Source organism: Neomonachus schauinslandi, chromosome 4 (assembly GCF_002201575.2).
Source record: "Neomonachus schauinslandi chromosome 4, ASM220157v2, whole genome shotgun sequence".
In the NCBI taxonomy this organism is placed as follows: domain Eukaryota; kingdom Metazoa; phylum Chordata; class Mammalia; order Carnivora; family Phocidae; genus Neomonachus; species Neomonachus schauinslandi.
The window spans coordinates 18,005,115-18,029,393 of NC_058406.1; the positions used below are offsets into that span (position 1 = coordinate 18,005,115).

The window sequence follows — 24,279 nt, forward strand, 5'->3', positions numbered from 1 at the left end:
GTTTCTTGCAGCCTCTATAAGACATATCATAGCTTTCTTTTTTTTTTTTTTTTTTTTTTAAAATTTTTTTTTTTTTTTTGACAGAGAGAGACATAGCGAGAGAGGGAACACAAGCAGGGGGAGGGGGAGAGGGAGAAGCAGACTCCCCGCCGAGCAGGGAGCCTGATGTGGGACTCGATCCTGGGACTCCAGGATCATGACCTGAGCCAAAGGCAGTCGCTTAACCGACTGAGCCACCCAGGCGCCCCATATCATAGCTTTCTTAATTGGACCTTGAAAATAAACATTTTCTTCCTTCTTTTTTTTAAATATTTTTAAGTAATCTCTATACCCACTGTGGGGCTCAAACTTACAACCCTGAGATCAAGAGTTGCACGCTCCACCAACTGAGCCAGTCAGGCACTCCCAAAATAAACATTTTCACTTTGCTTTTTATATATAGAAATTTCAGCTTGATTTTGTTTGGGCATATTCATAGAGATACTCTAACCAGAGATGGTCTTTTCTTTCAGTTTAAATAATTTAAAACTTGGAGATCTTTCAGTTCTAAAGGGTTCACAGTGTGCTAAATTCTCTCTAAGGGTATTTTCCTTGTGCTTTTTAAAATTTATTTTATTTTATTTTATTTTATTTTATCATGCTAAATGTGCTCTTTAATCCCCATCCCTATTTCCATTATTTTCCTTGTTTTTCTGTTGTAGTTTATATTCTGAAGAGAGTTTCTAAATAAAGTTTTAAAATTTCACTTTGTTTATAGAAGGGAGTATTTTTGATGTTGCTGATGCCTCTGCTGTTATTAACTAACATTCAAGTGCTAATTATGTGCTATGCACTGTACACTGTGGATTATTTTGTGGATTATCTCACTCCTCTCCAAGACTTTGTGGAGAAACTGAAGACAAGGAATCTAAATAACTTGTCCTGGTTTTATAGTTACTGGTGATGGAGCTGGCGTACTTCAAAGCCAGGCCTATAGGACTTCAAAAACCCATGTCTCTTCTATTTTTCATTTTGTTGAGTTTGACTTTTACAAAAGAGGTGACATGTAAGTCTTTAATTGGGATTGTGCTTTAGTGAGTGTAAAATTGCAGGCTGGCTCAAGCTTGGAGGAAAGGCAGGAGAGAAATCAAAGAGAGTTTCCTGTGATGAGCAAGTGGGACTGAAGGGGGCTGTCAAACTAAATTTAATGAATCCTTTTTAAGAAATAGGTGAGGCTTAACTTCTGATGAGTTTTTCTTTTTCTTTCTTTCTTTCTTTCTTTCTTTTTTTTTTGAGAGAGTGCATGCCTATGTGGGCGTGCAAGTGTTGGGGGGAGGGGCAGAGAGAGAGAATCTCAAGCAGACTCCCCGCTGAGCACAGAGCCTGACTCAGGGCTTGATCTCAACACCTTGAGTTCGAGACCTGAGCCAAAATCAAGAGTCAAATGCTTAACCGACTGAGCCACCCAGGCGCCCCCGGATGAGTTTTTATTTCTGTGCACTGGAGCAGCATGTTTAGATTGAGAGTGCCTTCCCCTGACTGGCCTCTGCAGCCCCTGATGTGATATGCTGAGGGACAGCAGAGCCTCTGTCCAGAGGAATAACAGGAGGAAGTTCTTTCCAGGACCGCCACGGGCATTCCTTTCCCTTTCCTGTGTTCTAGGGCATTCAGGGGACATCTTGGCTCTCTCCCTTTCCCCTTGAGGACAAGGAGGTCTTCGGGTCCTTAACTCCTGCTGATCCTCCTCACACCCTGATTGAGAGCCTTCTTGTTTCTGGACTGGATGAAGAGAAAAGGCAGAGGAGTTGCACAAGCTAGCAGACCAGAATCTAGCATTTCTAATAACATGTTTTTGGCATTTGATGATACTGAGAACAGAGTGTTTTTGTGAGAGCACTTCTGATTCAGTCATGACAAACAAAGATAAATACAGGCAACTGCTTGTTCCAGAGTTGTTCAGAATCTAGAGAGCAGTGAAGAGCTTAAAGCAAGGAACTTTTGCTGGTTTGTGTGACCAGTATACATAGAAAGAAGAAACTTTATCTTCTCCTCTGGGGAAAGTATTTATACATATATATTTAATTCCCCTTGCTTGAATGGAGGGAGTACTTTGCCCAAAAAAAGCTTTGAAACTTGGATTTTTAACTGAAGCAGACCTGTGTGCGTCGCTCACTTACTGATGAAAGGATAGAAGGGTAGGGGAAGTTAGACAGTTTTGGAGAAGAGCCCTATAAAGTGTTAGTAAGCCTTTTTTTTTTTTTTTTTTTTTTTTAAGTGGGAAATACGATGAAAGTTGAATTTACAAGGGTAACTTAATGGGTTGTGTAATCAGACTTTATTCTTACATTCACATGAGAAAGAAAATGTCTGAGATCTTTCCTAAAAGGATGGAGATATTCTTAGCTAGGTCTTAGCATTAATAGTCTGTGATGTAATACAGAATAAAGGATGGATCTGGAAGTCTGCACGCCCTGGGTGCTCGTGCCCACGATGTTGTTGACACATACCCTTTTATTGATTATTTGCCTGCCTTTTGTCAAATGTTGAAATGAGGCTCTCAGTCATTGAGAAGTTTTGCTTTATCAGGCTATTTGGGAAAGTGAATAATGATGAATTATTAAAATCCAGTGTTTGGGGGAATGCAAAATAAGCTGGCAACTGATTGAGGACCTCTTGGTTTGAATTTGATTTATCTTTCGGAGAGAACCTGATCTGTAGTAGAACAAAAATAGCACTTGATTTGGGGACAGGAAACCTGTGTTGTAGTTTGGCAATACTTTTAACTATTCTAGGGATTTTGGGGGCCCAAGTATATAAGCTTTCTGGAATATAATTTCCTTTTAGGCAAAATGAGAGTTTGAGGTGAATGGTCTCTTGTAGTTCTAGTATTGTATGCATTAAATTAATAGTACAAGTGTAATGGTTTGTCTTGGAGAAGAATAGGGCCTGTTTAACCTGCTTTAAAGAACAGTGGTTTGTTTTTTGTTTTGTTTTGTTTTTAAGAATTGTAATAGCATCTGTTTTTAGATGGATAAGGATATGCCAATTGCAAATCCTTCTTCATTCTTACCTGTTCATTAAAATAGGTCTCTAGTAAATATGCTTCCATATGCTCATCTAAGTGTACAACCTCTGCACTTAGTGTAATGCCTGACATAGGGTAGATCCTTAATAGTTAGACTAAATGAATATATGTGAACAATGAATGTATCAGTGATCTGCAGTTTAATCCTACCTTCAAGCCTTACTTCATTAGAAAAAGTAGGTACAGCTAAATATTGGCCAGAGAAAAGAAGAAGAATTTTGGAAACTTGGCTAGAGGAAGACATAGATGTATTGAAGAGACACTTACGTTCCTTGTGCTATTTTTTGTTTGGAATGAGTCAATGAAGTTACTGTATTACAAGCAGTAAAAACATTTAAACTGGAGGCTGGTTGTTTTTATAGTCAAGGGGAATTCAGGGATGTTGAACCTGGAATTAACTCTTTTAGCCCAGGCAAGGGGGAAAAAAAAAAGGATAAAGTTTTCTGTAGTTAAGAGGAAAAAAGAAAAAAAAAAATATATATATACATATAACTATATATTATTAATATAGTATACATAATATATAACCTCATGAAATTCATTTACTATAATTGTTCACTGAAAAATTCATTATGTAGGGGCGCCTGGGTGGCTCAGTCGTTAAGCGTCTGCCTTCGGCTCAGGTCATGATCCCAGGGTCCTGGGATCGAGCCCCGTGTCGGGCTCCCTCCTCTGCGGGAAGCCTGCTTCTCCCTCTCCCACTCCCCCTGCTTGTGTTCCCTCTCTCACTGTGTCTCTCTCTGTCAAATAAATAAAAATCTTAAAAAAAAAAAAAAATTCATTATGTAAATATTTTTGTTTACAAGAGAAATCTTTAAGCTTAAAAATTGGGAGTTATTAAAAGGGAAGATAAATTGAGCATGTATGTATTCAGTAGGTATTTTATAATCTCTTATGTCCAGTTTTTTAGATCTCTCTCTCCTTGAATTCAGATCGCACATGTAAAAAAAAAAATGAATAAAAAAGCTAACAAGACACTACACCACAGCTGGCGACGGAACTCAATTTCTTCCTAAAAATACCTCACCTTCATTTTTAATTTTAAAGAAGTGGCAAGACAGCACCCTAAAATATATGAAGAAATATAAATTACTAGTTTAATGTAAGATTTTTTCCCCCCTCCGAGTCTTAACTGCACCACGCCCAGTTTCCAGTGAAATTTTACAGGGCCTGTAAGCGGACGAGTCTTCCCTAAAATGGTGCTACTGGTCGGAATTCCTGTGGAGCCAACTCCCAGTGGGTGTAGCTCTCTGCTGAAGGGAAGAGGGAGGAGCTGAACCTTCTCACATGTATTTTCCAATGTGAGGAAGAAATAGACACTGAGTCTGTGTGTTTGGAATTTAAGTATATAAAATACACATTTGTGTGGTTGAAAAAACAAAAAGCTGTGTGTCATGAATGTCCGTTTTCAAAGCAGATAAACTTGGTAAGAGCACTTGTTAGCAAAATTCCCAACCTCTTATTGTTCCGGCGCTCAGTCCCACCCTTACAATATCTAGTCCATGGGAGGTTCTGGAAAATCCCAAGTGTGGGATCGAAGTGAGTGATCTGCTTCCTGCTGTTTTTGTCCCTACACTACTGCGGATGACCGAGGTGCCCGCTTGTCCCTGCCATCTGGGTGTGTAGTACTGCCACACCGGCTGCCTCGGTGCACGGCACATACCAGGGATCTGGTTGGCTTTTCTGTTTCGAGAAAGCTGGATAGTTGAAATGTGGCTAGTGCAATGGTGGAAGTGAATTTTTAACTTTATATAACACCGGTTCATTGATACTCCTATTCAGATAGCCAGCCACACTTCACTAATGGTTACTGTATTGGAAATGCAGACACAGAGTATTTCCATCATTACAGAAAGTTCTTTTGGACCGTGCTGCTCCAGACTTCTCTTTCTAAGATGCCCATTGGCTTGGCACATGCCTCTGAACAAGTAGGCTGTTTCCGCAGCATCCTAATTTATAAAATGGAGGTGGAGTGCAGATGCCCTTTGGTTGCCAAGAATATTAATATGCGAACAAAAACACTGCAGAGCTTTGTTTCCTAAGGAAAAAAACACATCTTAAAAATATCATAGAAAACAGATGATGGCATTTCTTAGAGTAGTAACTGTTAAAAGATGTCTAGTAACTGCTAGCACAATGGTTTGTTGATGGAGAGAACGTACACTAATGCATCTTTGGAGGATCTATTATCCATTCTCACTTTTCCCCCTTAGGTACTTGAAGCTTTCACCAAAACACCCAGAATCAAATACTGCCGGAATGGACATCTTTGCCAAATTCTCTGCATATATCAAGAATTCAAGGCCAGAGGCTAACGAAGGTAAAAAACAAAAACAAAAACAAAAAACCCCAAGTGATTAGATTACCACCGGAGATAAACAAACCAAAAAAACCCCAAATAAATCCAAAAATCCTGTTATGACAGTGATTTAAAATAAATATTTTGGAGTCCAGACCTTCCCATTAAGTATTAAAAACTGGCTTTCAAAGTTGATTAGAGATTTGATGATAAACCAGGGTAAGTCCTTAAATTGCTATTTTCCTGTTTCAAGCTAGTGGGACAGTGCCTAGCATATGGTAGTTGTACGACACAGTGTTTACTGAATGAATAGTTTTCACGAAGGGGGAGCTAGACAGAGAGTTAACGGTGCATCAGAAACAATGAATGGTGTGGTTGTGGTGGTTTGGAATAGATTGTTACAACTTCATTTAAATTATTACTAAATCTTTTGTTTATTGTTGGGTTCTGGTAGCCTAAAATCAGCCTGGGTGGATTTTTGTGATAATTATCCTTAAAGAGCAATTTCGGGAGTTACTCCAAGAGCGCATTTATACTCCCCAGTCTTCCTAATTTCTCTGCATCCTAAAATGGGATTTTAGTTTCAAGTCCTGTTTTCACGTGAGAATTGTTTAGGGTAGTGCAGATACAAATTCCTTCTTCTATTTGTTAAAGGACCCCATCTTATTATTTCGTTTACCGAACTTATGTATGGTGAAGAGAAGCCTCTTTGAAAGAGGTCCGTTTAATGAACCTTGTCTCAACTACACCATTCAGTAATTTTTCCTCTCTTTGAGATGTTAAACATCGTTCTGAGTAAAACTCTCTGGAGAGAACATTAGTGTTTAATTAAAAGTAATTACAGTAACAAGAATGCCAGCTCCTAAAGATACTTTAATCCATCCTGGTTTTGGACAGTTTGGTGGCTTGGGTGCGGTTCTTTTGGGTAGACGTTTATGGCTGCAGATGAACAAGAAAACCAAAGGGAAAAAATTATCATTGCTGGTTAAGCAAGAATAAACCATCTTTTAAAAAATGGAAACACTTGCCAATTTCCTTATGTGATTGCAGTGGGCAGAGTTCCAAGCTATTCAGGCTAGTATTTTTTTTATTATTAAATTTTAAAATTGCGGCATTTTATAATCTAGTATTGAATTTCAAGGGTTTCTGGGATAATGTTCGCTGCATGTGATGTTTTTCTGCAGCAGAGGGAAGGAGGGAAAAGCCGTAGTGTCCAAGCCTGGCTCATAGCTCTTCAGTGTGTTCCAGTAGCTGCCTTGGTTTGGGGACAACTTTCCTAAGTAATTGGCTTTTTTCCTGACTGATGTTTCGGTCTAAGCATTTCATACGCTAAACAAACAGTTACGATGGAGCCCCTTCTATCTGCACACGGTATCCTTTCTGTCGTACCCATCCTTCCTGCAGGTGACTTCTTTTCACGAAATCATCCTTTTATATCCAGATGCTCTTGCCCATAGTTCCTGAACCGTCTGAGTTAAATTCATAATGTTTTTATTTCTCTCTGTAGTTTTGGAAGCTGGAGGGTGGTTGAATTTCTTTTGACACTTGGTGGGGAGGAGAGGGGAATAAAATATGTTTGCTTAAAAAAACCCCAAAAAACCACAAAGAACAAAACCAAACAGTTGCTTTGGGGATGGGATAGAGGGGAGAGAACAGGGGAGAAAGTGACTCATTTAAGTATAACTTTGTATTCTATTTTTTCCTACTAGTTTGTTACTGTCTTAAGTAGCCACCTACGCTTACTGTCCTTAGAATGTTATAACCAGTAAGAACAAACAACATAATGGATCACACAGTGTATAACTTAGAAGGCTTTATATTAAATTACCTATTGGTAAATAAGAATTCCAGTTGCCAAGCAACTTTCCCCGTAGGGCCTCTCACTGCCAGGAGATTTTAGAAAACAATATTCCAAATCACTTTGGAGCTTACTGAGTATATGTAGATTTGTTGAAGGTGTCTTGTCTGTCTGTTTAGTGCAATAAGATGCCTTAAATCAGCCTTGGAAATTAGTGTTCCAGGTCCTTCTTCCCCCAAACTTTATTATAAACCGCTTACAAAGAGATGGATTTGTCATTTTACATGGTAAATCAGAGTAGGCAAGCTTTTGATTAGTCTTACCAGCCTATGGAAATAGTTTACAAAATTCAATATGTTTGGACAATTTTAAGACATAATTCTAAGTAAGGAATTAAATGCCTAGATGCTGTGCTGTTGGGCCAGTGAAAGAGAAGGGTCAGTGCTTAGATGGGGTACAAAATAAACAAATAGGGTTTAAAGAATAAAATAAAGGGAAATATGGTAGAGAGGGAGGGAGGGAGGGAGAAAGAAAAAAAAACAAAGAATGAATGAATTCTTTTGGTAACATGTCCAAAGCTGATTGGGAGTAAGTTTGTGTAATCTTTTGAAGCATTAAAAGAAATTAATAGGTAATTCCTTTTATAAAAGGGAATGGGTTAGATATGACTTGTCCCAGATCTTTTTTTTTTCACTTCTGTGATTTCATTAATTTATATAAATTATTAAGCTCCCAAATGTAACTAATAGATAATTTATTAGTGTGTTGGTATTTATAATATTCTTAAGAGCTCAGTGAATTTAGCAGTGATGAAATCTGCCATTATATGTCCTAAGGCATATTTCATAATGTCCAAATTCCTGTTTTTAAGTGGAGGCAAGGAATCTATAGGTTCTAATTAGTTCCTTTTTATTCAGAATTCCCTCCCTGCCTGTCTCCCTTCCTTTTTTTTCTCTCTCTCTGTGGAAGTGTTTGGAATCAGAGGATGGTTGTTCATCATTGTAGCTATGGAACCTAAATGTATATTTAGTCACCCTTAAATACTCCTTTTTTTTTTAAGATTTTTTAAAAAAATATTTATGTATGTGAGAGAGAGCACAAGCAGGGGAGCAGAGGGAGAAGCAGACTCCCCGTGGAGCAGGGAGCCCGACGTGGGGACTCGATCCCAGGACCCCGGCATCATGACCTGAGCGAAGGTAGATGCCTCACCGACTGAGCCACCCAGGCACCCCAAGATTTTATTTATTTGAGAGAAAGGAGAGAGTGCACAAGCAGGGGGAGTGGGAGAGGGAGAAGCAGGCTCCTCAATGAGCAGGGAGCCCGATGTGGGATTCAATCCCACGACCCTGGGATCATGACCTGAGCTGAAGGCAGAGGCTTAACCAACTGAGCTGCCCAGTCATCTTTTAAATACTCCTAACCTCTCCCTATTTTATATTGGCCTTTAAAAATTGTTTGCATAAGATTACCCTTTATTGAGATTAGCAGTAGCTTTAAAATACAGTTTTATCTTTGTAAGGGCTCGTAATTTTGGTTTTCTTCATTGTGAATTGTATTCTTTTCCTACAGCAAATATGGTCATGTTAAATTTAATGCTTTCTGTCTTGCATTTACTCAAATTATACAAGTAATTGAGTAATGTATGCTTGTTGAAAAAGTTAAAATAGTTTAGAAATAAATTTAATAAAATTTCAGTGTCCCTTCTTAACCTCATTTGAGCTCTTCCCACACAGTTAATATTCATCCTTTTTTTCTATGTAATTTTGCAAACATTGTATATGAGTGTGTATTTATGTGTATATTTACATTCTGCAATCGTTCTTTTCACATATTATGTGGTAGAAGTCCTTCCATACCAAAATATAGATCTACCTTATTTTTTAGAAATATTGCTTAATGTTCCATAATATGGATTTTTATTTAACTGTTTCCCTGTTGATAGTCATCTGGATTGTCTCAAGTTTTTTTATTGTGACAAACAATGCTGCCAGTGAATGTCCTTGTGCTAGATTCCAAATAGGTCAAAAGGTTTTGTTTCTCAAAAGTCTACACAAGTTTATATTCCCACTAATGTGAAAGTATTCATTTCCCCACACTTCTGACCCTGGCATGGGTGTATGAGTGTGTGTGAGAGAGAGAGAGAGTTTTAAAATTTTGCTGTAGTTTCATAGGCAAAAAAAAGTTGTTTTGGTTTTCAGAATTAATTTAAAACTAATCAGATGGCCTCTATTACAATTAAGTACTAATTTTTTTGGAGAGCTTTTCAAATACCTTCTTAGAGATACCAGCATTGCCACAGCAGGGGTGTTAGAGAATGGTAGTGTAAGACAAGGGCCTCCTTTCTCATAGCTTGCTACTGCCTTCTAGTGGTTAATCTTGACATTTTCTTTATCTTAACCAGATTCCTTTGTGGTTTGTCTTCAAAACTTCATTATGTTTATTGAATGATGCTCTTTAATACCTCTTGGCACATCTGTCTTTGTTTTGTTGGCCTTCCTCGTGTTGTTACATAAAAATTGAATGAAACGAATTCACCATTCTTTGCATTACTATACCCTTTATTCTGAGATTCTTAATGAAAAATCATTAACATTCTAGCGAGGTACAGCAATTCAGCTTCATTGCAGGTGCTTTACTAGGTCCAAAATTGTAGAAAGAATAGTAATTTTAATGTATATCAGGTTCTTAATTTTAGCCTTTGTGTTACATCTAGGATTATACGCATCATATGTTTCAAACCTTGTAAATTTAGAATACTTTATTTTTTCTGTTGGATATATTTGAAAACTAATTCAGGAAAAGGATGAATTTAGAGCAGGTTGAAGATCATAAACTTGCCATACCCCTCAAGTGCCATTTGAGAGTTTGTTTCAGTGTTTGACTTCACAGTATTATCTTTGGTAGAGGCCGTGACTCTGTTCATTATAATCTGATCAAAGAATAAGTCCTTATATCTGTCTTATATCTGTGTATTTATTCTGTATTCACTGATTTTTTTAAAAAGATTTTATTTATTTATTTGATAGAGAGAGACACAGCGAGAGAGGGAACACAAGCAGGGGGAGTGGGAGAGGGATGGGCTCGATCCCAGGACCTGGGATCATGACCCGAGCCGAAGGCAGACGCTTAACGACCTAGCCACCCAGGTGCCCTTGTATTCACTGATTTTGATAGGAAGCATATTGAATCTTTAAGTTGGTTCTTTCACAGTCCTGAGATTTACTGTCCCTTCATTCTCACCACCCTCCACCCCCTTTTAAGTACAACCATGAAAAGTTTTCCATCCTGCCCTGGACTCCTTACTAACCTAGCTGTTTCTCACATTTCATTCTCTTGTCAATTTATAAATTTAACATTTTATGACTACGTGCATGATCAATACCTTGTATGTAATCAGTGAAAGGTTATATCTATTGCTTTTGTATTTTTGACCTTTTATTTTAAATGGCTTGATTCCTTGTCACTTCCGTAGTTGCAGTTGAACTCAGTTCCTCAGCTTTAGTTTACTCGGCTCCAGTGTCCTCCTGCTTAACTCTTTTCTCTAAGAAATAAACTAGCTTGATCCTGGCTATGGCTAGAGTGACCTTTTATTAATAAAATAGGTAGTTCTTTGATCTTGATCTTGTCATCTGTCACTTGACATACATACATTCCAATTTGTTTGATATTTACCTAAGTAAAAAATTTTACCAATTCTTCTTTACATTTTAAAATGGCTCTTATGTTCTATAGTAATATGCAGTTCCTGCCTCCTTTTCAGCTTCCCACAAAGATGTAACAGTCAGATACAAATATCTCCACTCATCTGACTTTAAAAGTGTCTATTCTACATGTTCACCTGATTTCCTTTTGAACCTTCTCCACACATTTAAGAAACTCCAAACTTTTATATTTAATTATTGGCCTTTCTCAGTCTGTGGCAGATGTTGATCAGATGTTTAATTTGTGCTTGGGTAGAATGCCATGAAATTTGGGGGATATACAGAGGAAGCACAAGACAGACTTTACCTTCAAAGAAAATAGAGTGCAGTTGGAGAAGCAAGAATAATGCATTGACTTAATAACAAGAATTAGAAGGAAGAGGTTCATGATTTAGTAGACCATTAGTTTAATATAAACTAGCCCTGAGTTTAAAAATTTAACAGCTCTAAAAATCTAACAGTGCTAATATTAAGATACTGAACATAACTAATACTTTTTTTTTTTTTTAAGAGAGCATACGAGCGGGGGGGGGAGGGGCAGAGGGAGAGAGAATCTCAAGCAGGCTCCACACCCAGCATGGAGCCCAACAAGGGGCCCCGTCTCACAGCTCTGAGATCATGACCTGAGCTGAAATCAAGAGTTGGACACTTAACTGACTGAGCCACCCAGGCACTCCACTAATACATATTTTTAAAACATAGTAAAAACTACAAGGTACTCAGTTATCAGATACTGACTTTAACTTTATTATAGATAGTCAAAGGTAGAAGAACAACGTGGGACGTTTGTTTGTTTGTTTTCTAAAGATTTTATTTATTTGACAGAGAGAGAGATAGCGAGAGCAGGAGCACAAGCAGGGGGAGTGGCAGAGGGAGAAGCAGGCTTCCCGCTGAGCAGAGAGCCCAATGCGGGGCTCGATCCCAGGACCCTGGGATCATGACCTGAGCCGAAGGCAGACGCTTAACGACTGAGCCACCCAGGCGCCCTAACGGGGGAAGTTTCAACTAAGAACTAGACATTATAAAAAACCAAATGGAAGTTCTAGAATTTAAAAATACAATATCTGAAATTATGAATTCAGTATATGAATCGAAGAGATTAGACCATGATAATTGGAAGATAGAATTAGTGAACTGGAAGATAGGTCAGAAGGAAATAACTAATGGAAGCACAGAGACAAAAGGAAAAATAAAAACAGAGGAAAGAGTGTAAGACTTGTGGAACACAATGAAAAGAGTTTGATATATGTGTAACTGGAGTCCCAGAAGGAGAGGGGAAAATGGAGCCAAAGGTATAGTTAGAGGTAATCGCCAAGAATCTTCCAAAACTGATGAAAGATAAGCCATGGAGTCAAACATTACACAACCCAAGCAGGCTAAATATAAAGAGAACCACACCTGTGTGTACCATAGGCACCTGCTGAGAACCAGACAGAACCTTACAGGTGGCAGAGAGAAAGCTCTTCAAGGTAAAAGCAGCGGGAGTGAGCACTGATTCTCAACAGAAGCAGTAGAATCCAGAAGACAATCTTAAGAGCTCTTCAGAGAGCTAAAAGTGAATTAAAATTCTATAAGTAGTGAAATACTCTCCAAGAGCAAAAGCAAGCACATCCAAATAATTTTTTGTTTTTGCCTCAAGATAGGATATTTATATTTATTGCCCTGGATTCATGTACTTGCTAAACTGGTCAGCTTTTTCTTTCTTTCTTTCTTTCTTTTTTTTTTTTAAAGATTTTATTTATTTATTTATTTGAGAGAGAGAGAGAGAAACAGCATGAGAGGGGATAGGGTCAGAGAGAGAAGCAGGCTCCCCGCTGAGCCGGGAGCCCGATGTGGGACTCGATCCCAGGACTCCGGGATCATGACCTGAGCCGAAGGCAGTCGCTTAACCAGCTGAGCCACTCAGGCGCCCCCTGGTCAGCTTTTTCTTATGGCCTTTTCCGTGAACCTCTAAAATTTACTGTTCAGTTTACAATTCCAAGTGGTCAAAACACACCCACATTCTCTAAGCTGTCAGTCAGGTCTCTTTTCTTTGATGTTCAGAATAAGGCAGATTCTCCTTCACCTCTGTATCTTTAAAGTAGGATATTATCTGCTCTTCCCATGTCCCATGGCTGCTCTGAGAATTAATTCTACTGTTATATATTCCCCAAGTGTTTCAGCTGAAAAAATACTATAAGAATATAATAAGACATTAATTTTTTATTTATGGATTTTAATAAGTGATGGTGAAATAGACATTTTTAAACAAACAAAAACTGAGTACTTATCTCCGTAGATTCCTAGTAAAAGAAATACTTAGTTTTTCAGACAGAAGGAAAATGATTTCAGATGAACACCAAGAGACACAAGAAGGAAAGAAAGCAAAAAGTAGTATAAATATGTTATAAAGTATAAATGCATACTGTCTGTATAAAACAGTAATGCCTTGTGGAATTTAAAATCTATGTCAGATGAATATACATGACAATAGCAGCCTTCAGGACAGGAGGGAGGTAGTGACGGCAGAGTGTTATGAGGCCCTTGCATTATCCTGGAAGTGGTGAGAGGGAACAAAGACTAGTAAAAGACTGCAACACACTAATAGAGGGAGAGATGAATAATGGATTTTGAAAACTTACTCCAAAAGAAGCAAGAAAGAAGAGAACACAGAACAAGTAGAAATCAAAATGTGTGATGACAGATTCAAATCAAAGTTCGTAGTAATTACATTCAATGTAAATGACTTAACTACTCCAAATTGAAGACCTCACTTGCCAGCTGGCTCAACAATATGTTGCTTTTATGTACAAGAATGAATACACACATATACGTGAAACACACACATATACGTGAAACACACACATATATTCAGGAAAGGTGAAAGGAAAGTAGTGCAAATACTAACGAAAGAAGGGGGCAAAGCTGCACCAATACTGGACAAAGGAGACTTTAAGGAAAGAAGCACTAACTAGAGATAATGAAGCATGTTTCAAACTGATTTAAAAGGTTAATCTACCTGAAAGATAGAATGATTCTAAATTTGTATTACTAAATACCTAGCCTGGAAATATGTAAGCCAAATTCACAGAACTAAAAGAGAAATAAACGAATCCACAGTCTTGGTGGGAGATTTTAACTCACTCCTTTAGTAACTGTTAGAATCAGCCAAAAACTAATAATCAGAGAGTCTAGCAGAATTGAACAACACAACGAACACGTTTAGTCTCGCTGATACGTACATAGAACACTGTCCCCAACGACTGCAGAATGATAAATTTGGTTTTCACATGCTCGTAGAACACTTCATCAAAATTGACTGTAAATATACAAATCTGAAAGATTTTCCAAAAAATGGGAATTGAAATCATACAGAATATTTTTTTCTGACTATAAAGAAAAGAAACTAGGGATCAGTGACAAAATCACAGCTAGAAAATTTCTACATCTTTGAAAACTTAGCAGTACGTTTCTAGTAATCTGTGGGCTGAAGAAAAATAAAATTATGAAAGACAGCAGGTCTAAATTTATGTGATATGGCAAACAATGTGCTTAGAGGGGAACTGATACCTCTAAGTGCTTATGTTAGAAAAAAAGATTGGAGGGGCGCCTGGGTGGCTCAGTCGTTAAGCATCTGCCTTTGGCTCAGGTCCTGATCCCGAGGTCCTGGGATCGAGCCCTGCATTGGGCTCCCTGCTCTTTGGGAAGCCTCCTTCTCCCTTTCCCACTCCCCCTGCTTGTATTCCCTCTCTCGCTGTGTCTCTCTCTGTCAAATAAATAAAAATCTTAAAAAAAAAGGATTGGAAATCTGACGGTCTCCACCTCAGGGGTTTAGGTAGAAAAAGATCAGCAAATTAAACCCAAGAAAGTAGAAGAAAGGAAATACTAACCAGCAGATTTCCTTGAAATAAGAAACAAACATGACAGAGGGTCAGTGAGGCTAAAAGTTAGTTCCACAGAAAGTCTAATAAATAAAAATTAATAAATCCTTGACAAGAAAAATCCAGAAAAGTGAGAAAGGCAGCAATAACCAATATTAGGAATAAAAGATTGTTACAGATCTTACATTGAGGCGATTTTTAGAGGATATTATGAAAAATTTTATGCTTATAAATTTGAAAACACTGTTGGTTAAATTTACAGAAAGTATAGTGTAACAAAATTACTATAGGAGGGCATAAAATGTAAATAGTCTTATGTCTGTAATTAAAAACCATTTCATAAAAAAAAAAAAATTCCAGATCCAGATAGCTCCACCAATGCACTCTTCTAAGCATTTGGGGAAGAAGTAACATCGGTGTTGCACATAGTCTTGCAGGGAACAGAAGACAGGAAGGTACTTCCCAGCTTGCTTTTTGAGGTCAACCTTGACACTCAGACCACACAAGAACATCAAAAGAAAGATGGTTTCAGGCCAGTCTCTCCCAAACATAGATGCAAAAGTCTAAATAAAATATATCTAATCCAGCAGTATGAGAAAAGATAATACAACCAAGTGGGGTTTAAGTCAGGAACAGAAGATTGTTTAAACATTAAAATATCTGTATAAATTAATAGCATAAAGGAGAAAAATAACATTTCAGTAGAAGCAGAAAAAGTACTTGATAAAATTTGATAACTTATGGTAAAATGATATATATATATTTATCTTAACAAACTAGATGTAGCAGGGAACTGCCTTAATTTGGCAGAAAGAATCTACCAAAAAAGGTATAGCAAATATCAAATGTAATAGGGAACTAGTGAAATTTCGGTTTCCTTTGAGACTGGGAACTAAGAAGTGGGTGCTCACTATCACCACTTCTATTCAGCATTGTAGTGAAGGTCTTGGCCAGTACGATAGGCAAGAAAAAGAAATAAAAGGTATGAGAATTGTAAAGGAAGGAACAAATTTGTCATTATTCTTAAGCAATGTAATTGTGTATGTAGAAAATCCAAAGGAATCTACAGATAAACTGTAAGAATAAAATGAAAGAGCAAGGTTACTGGATATGAGGCCATTATAAGAATCAGTTGTATTTTTACATGCTGGCAACAAACAATAGAAAACATGCAAAAATATTTACACCATCAAAATGTCAGATATTAAAAAGTCAGATATTTAGGAATAAATCCAATAAAAGATGGTCAAAGCCTCTACACAGGAAACATAAGACACTGAAAGAGATGTTTTAAAGATTTAAATAAGTGGTATTGATAGATTGGAAGCCTCAGTATTGTAAAGATGCCAGTTCTCAAGTTGGGGTTCTGTTGAATCTGTGAATTATTGAAAAGCCCAGCCGGTTTTCTGTGCATGCATGCATGCACGTGTGTGTGTAAATTGGCATGCTAATTCTAAAATTTATTAGAGAAATTGAAGAGAGACTTAAATTACCTGATATCAAGACTTACAAAGGGATAGTAGTTAAAACTGTGTGGTACTAATACTAGGATAGACAAACAGAACAATGGAACAGAATATGGAGTCAAGAAAATACCCCTATCTCACACCTACACAAAAACCATTTCTAAGTGGATTGTAGATATAAATGTGAATGGTAAATAATACACAATATCTAGAAGATAATGGAGGATATCTTCATAATTTAGGGGTAGGTAAGATTTCTTAATCTGGATGAAGCACTGGAAGTTTGTTTGGAAGAAACAAAATTGATTAATTGGACATTAGGTTTAGTAACTTCTGTTCATAAAAAGTCACCATTAAGGGAGTGGAAAGGGTGAAGGAATACGTGATACGTGTTACCACAAAGGACTTGCATCTGTAATTTATAGAGAACTCCTACAAATAAGACAGGCTATGCGATGAAAAATGAACAAACGGCACTTTACAAAAAGAGGATATCCAAATAGTCGGTAAATATGAAAAGGTGTTAAACCTAATTTGTCATCCCCCCGAATGGCTAAAACTGAAGAGACTGACAGCACCGAGTGGTGTTGAAGATGTGAAGTCACTGGGATGTCTCTGCACTGCTCTTTGTTGTGTTGAACTTGGCAAGTTGATTGCAGTTTCTACTAAACCTGAACACAGGTATACCCAGTAACCCACAACTCCATTTTTGAGTGGAATATGAACAAATGTGCACCAAAAAGATATGTCCAAGAATGTTTGTTCCACGATTAGTCATGAGCCTCAAACTGTAAACAACACAGACCCCATTTACAGGATGGATGAATATTTCTTATATAGTCATATAGTGGAATGCTATATAACAACGAAAATGGCTGATCTGCCTTGCACAACACCACAGATGATGTTCCTTAGGGTGCTACCCTGGGCCCCCCCGCCTGTCCTTCGCTTCCGTGGTTTCGGTGTTCATTTATGTTCTCAGGATTCCCAGCCATACTGCTCCAGCCCAGACTGTTCCAGACACTGTAGCCCAGCTCCTACTCCGAGGTCTCACAGACAACTCACCTCAAAGGCAGCACGTACTGAACTCTTGTCCGCACCCCCTGAACCTGCTTCTCTAGGCAGGTAAATGTTTCAGCAAATGATACCAGCCTTTACCCTGGGAATAGTTTGTTGGCCGTTTCTCTGTACTATGCCCACTCCCCAAAATGTAAACTCAAACTGCTTTGTTCAAGAGTGAATTTAATGATGCTTAGAGTAAGAGTTGGCATGGGGCGCCTGGGTGGCTCAGTTGGTTAAGCGACTGCCTTCGGCTCAGGTCATGATCCTGGAGTCCCGGGATCGAGTCCCACATGGGGCTCCCTGCTCAGCGGGGAGCCTGCTTCTCCCTCTGACCCTCTTCCCTCTCATGCTCTCTGTCTCCCATTCTCTCAGATAAATAAATAAAATCTTTAAAAAAAAAAAAAAATAAGAGTTGGCATGTAGTAGGAGCTCACGTCTGTATTTTGTTGAAAACATCTATCCTCTTTCCATATTCAGTTTTGCTTCCAAGCTCTGTTGGTTTTTATCGCCTAAGTACCTCCAAAATCCACTTACTCCTTTTTATACCCACAGCCCCTTATCTAGCCCCTTATCTGCCATCTGTTGTCTGCACTGCAGGGGGCGGGGCGCTGCCAAGAATGAATGGGTGGGAGCAATTTGGAAGAAGAGGTTTTGGGTTAGGACATACTTATGTTGCTGGTGAAATATCTAATATCTGGTGAAATATCTAATACGCAGCATATAAAACTTTTGTCTTTTTCTCTAATTTGTCTTTTTCTCCAAATTTATTCAAACTTATAACTGTATTGGTTGTCACCTCATGATATGTAGCTTTCTTTTATGGCCAAGCACTGGGGTCACCAGTGTGAGCTTGTGCATTCAGAGGGTGGGGGGGGGAAGGCAGCCTGGGAAGGTAAAGGATAAGGGTAGCAGAAGACTGGTCTGCTGTTAGTCCGTATGTGTATCTAACGACCTTCCCACCCCCTCCGCTAAAGGTCACTAACCTTGACTTTCCAGGTACACAGGGGTGGCTCTGTCCCACTCGTCTCTGAATTATAACAGTCATAACATCTTAATCTATTGGGGTGAAGAGCCCCCTGATGCACTTTTGTAAATCGAACTCTCTAATCTGACGTCTGTGTTTTCCGTGTTGTTATAAAATAGTGCTATTCTTGACTTCTTGTGTATTACAAGACAGTGCAAAAACTTCAGGCTTTCTGCTTGGATTGTCTGTATCGGAGTATCTTAACGTGTTTCTTGGTGATAAATCCAAATATTCCTGGGGAAACAGGCATTAAAATTCAGGGCAAGAATCTCTGTCTTGGCAAGATTTTCTTCCCTAGACTTGAATTAATAGGTTTGCCTTTTCTAATTTTTCTAGTTTAAACATCCACTGTATTGGGCCATAGTGTGTTTTTAAGTGGGACATTTAGTTATTGAGTTTTTACAGATTCCAGTTTCTGAAACGGTCATGCTCATTTCTGTGCTTACCTGAACAAATGTACTTGTCTCATCCCTTGCCCCATGTAAAGAAGCTCCAGGAGAGCAGGGACCTTGTCTGTCCTGTTCTACAGTGCCTCATGTCAGAGTAAGCAGTTGATAAAATAGTTATTGACCGAAAGAGTAATGCTTCTACTTCGGGACTTGGGTGGTTTTCCTTCTTACAGTATCCCCGTCTTTCTTTCAGCACTGGAGAGGGGTCTCTTGAAAACCCTACAGAAACTGGATGAATATCTGAATTCTCCCCTCCCTGATGAAATTGATGAGAATAGTATGGAGGACATTAAGTTTTCTACACGTAAATTTCTGGATGGCAATGAAATGACATTAGCTGATTGCAACCTGCTTCCCAAACTGCACATTGTCAAGGTAGGCCTGCAGGATGTGGTGTGACATCACCATTAGACCGGGTATTCTCTGTGTACTAAGATAGCACTTTCTTTGTCTATAAATTTTTTTTTTTTTGATCTGGTATATGACTAGGAACCCCAAACTGTATAACTTAATACTATTTAGGCAACAGTTGGAATACCCTCGAGTTAACAAAATGGAAAATTATGTCTTAAAATTGAGGCATATGAGAAAGAAGAATTTTTTTTTTTTTTTTGGTGACTGTATAAAAATTCAAAAATGTAGCAGGTAACTTTGAATTGGAGTTTGCTACATTGACTTACGTTGTCAGATTCTGTTGTGTGATCACCTGGTTATTTCTATATAAGGCAAAGAAATATTTACTGAGCATTTATTGTGTAAGACACTGCGCTAAATAGAATAGTAGTAAACACTAGTTGTGATAAAGATCAAGACCAAGGGAAACAGAGATGTAAAATCATGTGTGTGCCTTGAAGTATTTACCCGGGGATTACACCTGGCTGTCTCTCTGGGTCACCAGGGCAGGCGTTTGCAATCCCTGTCACATTACTGAAGTTCACATGTACTTTGCGGTCCTTGTCATTATTTAAAACTCTAGTTAGAATGAAGGTGACTTCTCAAATAGAAGCAGTTCTCAGAGATTCACAGAATTAGTTTGCCCTAAAATCAGAGATAAGTCTGGTTTACAAGTCATGGAAAATAAATGTTAACTTTTGATCTCTTTGTATTTCAGGTGGTCGCCAAAAAATACCGCAACTTTGATATTCCAAAAGGAATGACTGGCATCTGGAGATACTTAACTAATGCGCATAGTAGGGATGAGTTTACCAATACCTGTCCCAGTGATAAGGAGGTTGAAATAGCCTATAGTGATGTAGCCAAAAGACTTACCAAGTAAAATATCCCTTCTGAGAGAGATGTCTTTGCATCTTCCCCTAAGGATATGCTTTTCCTAACAGACTGCTCCTGTTCCTATAAAGTAGAAATTTTATTTTGCATGAACGTGCAGTTACTCAAGATTAGGATAAAGGCTAGACAAGGTATAGTAGCTATCTTTAAATATACACTCCTAAGCAGTATTATGTTAAAATACTTTATCCTGTCTCCCTCCCCTGCCCCATACCCTCCTCTCCTCTAATCCGGAGACACTCCGCCACACTCTTCCCTCTAGAGGTAGATTGCCGTCCCTTTGGAGCCCTCACCGTTGTGTCTGTTCCCTGGGGACTGAGGGCAGAACTTCGGAGGGCCAATGTGTAACTGTTAAAATAGTACCCACGACTTCATCAGTCAGCCGAAAACTGGTGCACAATGCATGGTACAAGGAATATTTATGTATTTTGGGGATTGTATAATATTTAGTAAGAGTATATGAAAGGATTGCTACTGTATCAGAATACTCTGTCTCAATTCAGTCTGTCCTGGGTGTGTCACCACCAGTGAAGAGAGCCTTCCACAGAAAGTCACTACAGATTTTGCTGTTTTACTTTGTACATGGATTTTTACTTTTGCCTAAAAGCATTTATCCTTCATACCAGTTATAACATCGGACACTGTGTAGGAGCTGCAAGTTCAGAGAGAGGGATGATATTCTCAAGATCTTCCTCAAAGCATTTTATCTATCTGAGAAAAACCTATGGGCACCTGCTACTCTGTCTGAATGTGTTGCTTTTTGTGTGTATTTTGCCCAGTGCCATTCTTTTGGAACCTTATTGCTTTCCTCCTTTATTTTAAAAAGCTCCTTTTTAGGTAAGCGTAGACCTTGCTGTCTGTAGATCTTTTGAGTAACACTACATAAACTGATATTTAGTTGATTTAGCGATAGCAGTATGACTTGTAATGTAAAAATTAACACAGATAATAACCTAAGGAATGTAGGGTGGGTTTGTCAAAATGTCAAGCAGAATTTTGTTTCTGAAGCATATTTAATTAATATGGATAACCTAAAGAATGCCTTTTCCATCGTGTATTAAAAACAAGATAAAACAGCCATCACCAGCTTTCCCATTCAACCCCCGTTGACTCTTAAACTTTGGGTAGAGCATGGTTAACTCCTTTGGAACTAAATTATAGTTGTTATGGTGAGTACGTATTTACTGCAGTTTTGCCTAATCTCAATCATTGTACTTCCTTCAATTAAATTTTTCTAAAGCCGCATTGAGGAATAGCACTCTGCATGTTTGTTTTTTTAAAAAATTGGAAGTCCTAAACCAGGAATGATTTGTGCTCTAACAAGGGAGGATGAACTTGGTAAAAATAAAACAAAAGTTTGCTACGTATTTATTCATTTTTTAAAAATGGACTGTCTAAGTACTACTGCTGCAAAGACCATAGTTGTAACTATCATACATTTTTGGTAATTTTTTATATGTAACTTGTTTAAGAAGTGCTATTTCTCATAGGCTGTTTTTGGAAATTTACATTATTGCTTTAAAATGGCAATGTTTTCCCCCGTTTGGTGTGTTAACATTTAGTAGTCACTGGCGTTAGGGAAGCAGCCTGATTTTTATAAGCATATACTGCATTTTTTAACCTATCAGTCAGTAATTACCTTGGTATAGAAAGATAAGCTCCATATTGTATCCATTTGGCTCAGGGAAGTTTCTTTGCCTTGCCTTTCTTAGAACTCCTTACTGCTGATAAAAAATTTGGGCACCCACCTTTAATTAAATATTGGATGATGACTTATCTGGTTGCAAGAAAAGCACTCAGGTTATCGCCGGGAAGTTCTATAGCAGTAGCTTCGGTGGGAGAAAATGTCACGTGTGCTCCAGGACACAGGCAGCCATCACCACTTCTCACCTTTTAAAATAGTAGTAACTTGGCATTCAGGTGATACTGAACCTCGCCTCCTGGCTCTCAAAGTATGAAAAAGATTCAAGAGAAGGGTCTGTTCTTTCCAGTGAGCAGGGGACTAAGTGGTGTAGAATAGAGGGGCTAATGAGGACGGAGGTACATTTCTCAAAATAGAGGGATGAAAACCACATTCTGAAACTCAGTCGTGAACTACTTTCACTTTGGATATTTATTCTCTTCATTGTCTTTTTAAAATTTATCCCATGATTTTACTTGGCTGTCTGTCTAGATGTCCAAGGAAGGCAGATCTGTCTGTTACGATGTTGATGTAGAAAGACAGATCTTATTATTACTTTATCAGGGAAGATAGATGAAATTGAGATTGGCAAATGGACAAAAGCTAGGAAAAAGGATGATCCCAGAACATATTTTCCCCCCCATTTTATATTTGTGGAAAGATCATAGCTTAAAATCTTGGGAGATTTTAGGGCATAGAAGTTTTCATGGCAGTTCATGTAGTTTATAAACTGACATAATGCAGATCATCTGATACTATTTCTACAACTACTAAATCATTTCCCCCTTTATGTAAACCCCTTCTGTTCCACCTCAACAAGATTAGAGTCTGAATGGAAACTCTCACTGTTTTCCAAGGAATTCTGAGAAATTTTTGTGTTGAACAGTTGGAAAGCTCTTTACTATTTCAGTTGATATAACTTCCTTTTTTTTTTTTAATGTAGGTGCAGATTTTCTATACCCCTCTGCTATCTTTTATTAAGAGCATTGACTTTTGTGATGAAAATCATACTAGGTTTGATTTCTTGATAACTCAGCTTACACAATATTTTTAAACTCTTGAGCAATCTGTGTACAATTAAGAGATTTCTGACATTTATTCTTCACTAAGTTGATCAACTCTAGAATTTAGGCATTTTAACATCGGTTGAGTTTTGGATCTTTCTAGAGTTATGTAGATAGCTTTTGTTTCTGTACATTTAAAATATCCATTTAAGAAATACCTACAAGGTAAAAAATGAGAAGAAATAGCAATGTATTTTTTCATAAACATTTTGATACACATTTCATCGTTTATTGATTAACCATTTTCTTACACTGGTTATAATCAGCATTTGATTCAGAGAGGGAAGCATTCATTATTGATATACTAAATGGGCTTTTTTTTATTCCATCCTTTACAAATGATCAAGATCGGGGCTTGTCGAAATTATGTTTTTATCATGGAAAAAAATTTCAACTCCCTAAGTCCTAATGTTGAACAGAATTGGAGTATTTTCTTTAGAATTACTTGAAAAGGCAAATGAAAGCTTATTATAGAATGCTTGTATTTTCTTTTCTCTCTCTAGAACCAGTATATTGCTGGCAGCTATTGTATTAAAAAAATAAAGTATATTTTCACTATCATAAAAGGTTCTTTTTTCCCCCCATCATGAAAATAACAACCTGGGGTAAAAGTGTTTTACTTGAGACTACTTTTTTTCCATGAGTGGGTGACTCAACACATTTAATAGATTAAAGGGGAAAAAATCATATGGTCATCTCAATAGGTGCATAAAAGAATTTGATAAAAACTTTCATGATTCTCATTCTTAGCAAAGTAGGGCCAAAGGCAAAAATTTTTTAACCTGAAAGGCCATCTGCCAGGAACCTACAGCAAATTTCATATGTAAATATGAAACAAAAGCCCTTCCATTAAAGCCAGGAATAAGACAGGATTGCCTTCTGTCACAGCTATTATTCAGCTTTTTACAGCTACTTTATTAGAAGCATCCTAGTTAATGCAGTAAAATCCTTAGAATAGGGAATGGAAAAGAAGTGACCAAATGGTTGCTCTTTGCAGATGATGCATATACATAAAGGAAATCCAAAATAATCTATCAGAAATAATAAAATTCAGCCAGATTACTAGGTAAAATATTGAAAAAATATACGAATATTAACCATATTAAAATTAATAAGCTAGTAACATTGGATGACATTTCTTCTGGGTGACTGAGGAAAATGAGTGCAAAATTGTCAATTTATACTTTTTGAGCTTTGAGAAATTTGTAACATATTACCTATTCTAAAAAATAAAATGCTTTAAAAGATAAACTAATCTTTTTATTAATTTATTAATCTTAGATCAAATCTAATAAAAAATGCAATTCCTTTATAAGAAAAGTACAAAATATTATCAAAGGACCTAATAGAAATTTGCTCAATGGATAGGTATACCATGTTTATGGATAGGGAGCTTAAGACTCTTAATTAAAAGTTTTAATTCTGTCTCAAGTAATTTATAAATTCAATAGGTTTTTCAACAAAATCTCAATTGTGTGTGTGTGTGTGTGTGAGAGAGAGAGAGACAGAACTAGACAAATGCAT

General features: G+C 37.6%; 1 protein-coding gene across 1 annotated transcript in view; it reads left to right on the forward strand.

Moving 5' to 3' along the window:
- The window catches only part of CLIC4 (chloride intracellular channel 4), a 73,775-nt gene extending 49,780 nt beyond the window's left edge, over window positions 1-23,995 (forward strand). The window contains exons 4-6 of the mRNA XM_044914438.1: window positions 5,278-5,384; window positions 18,917-19,098; window positions 19,835-23,995. Of these exons, the coding sequence (XP_044770373.1) occupies window positions 5,278-5,384; window positions 18,917-19,098; window positions 19,835-19,999 (454 nt within the window). The 3' untranslated portion in view covers window positions 20,000-23,995. The remainder of the gene's footprint in view (window positions 1-5,277; window positions 5,385-18,916; window positions 19,099-19,834) is intronic.
- Window positions 23,996-24,279: the final 284 nt, after the last annotated feature.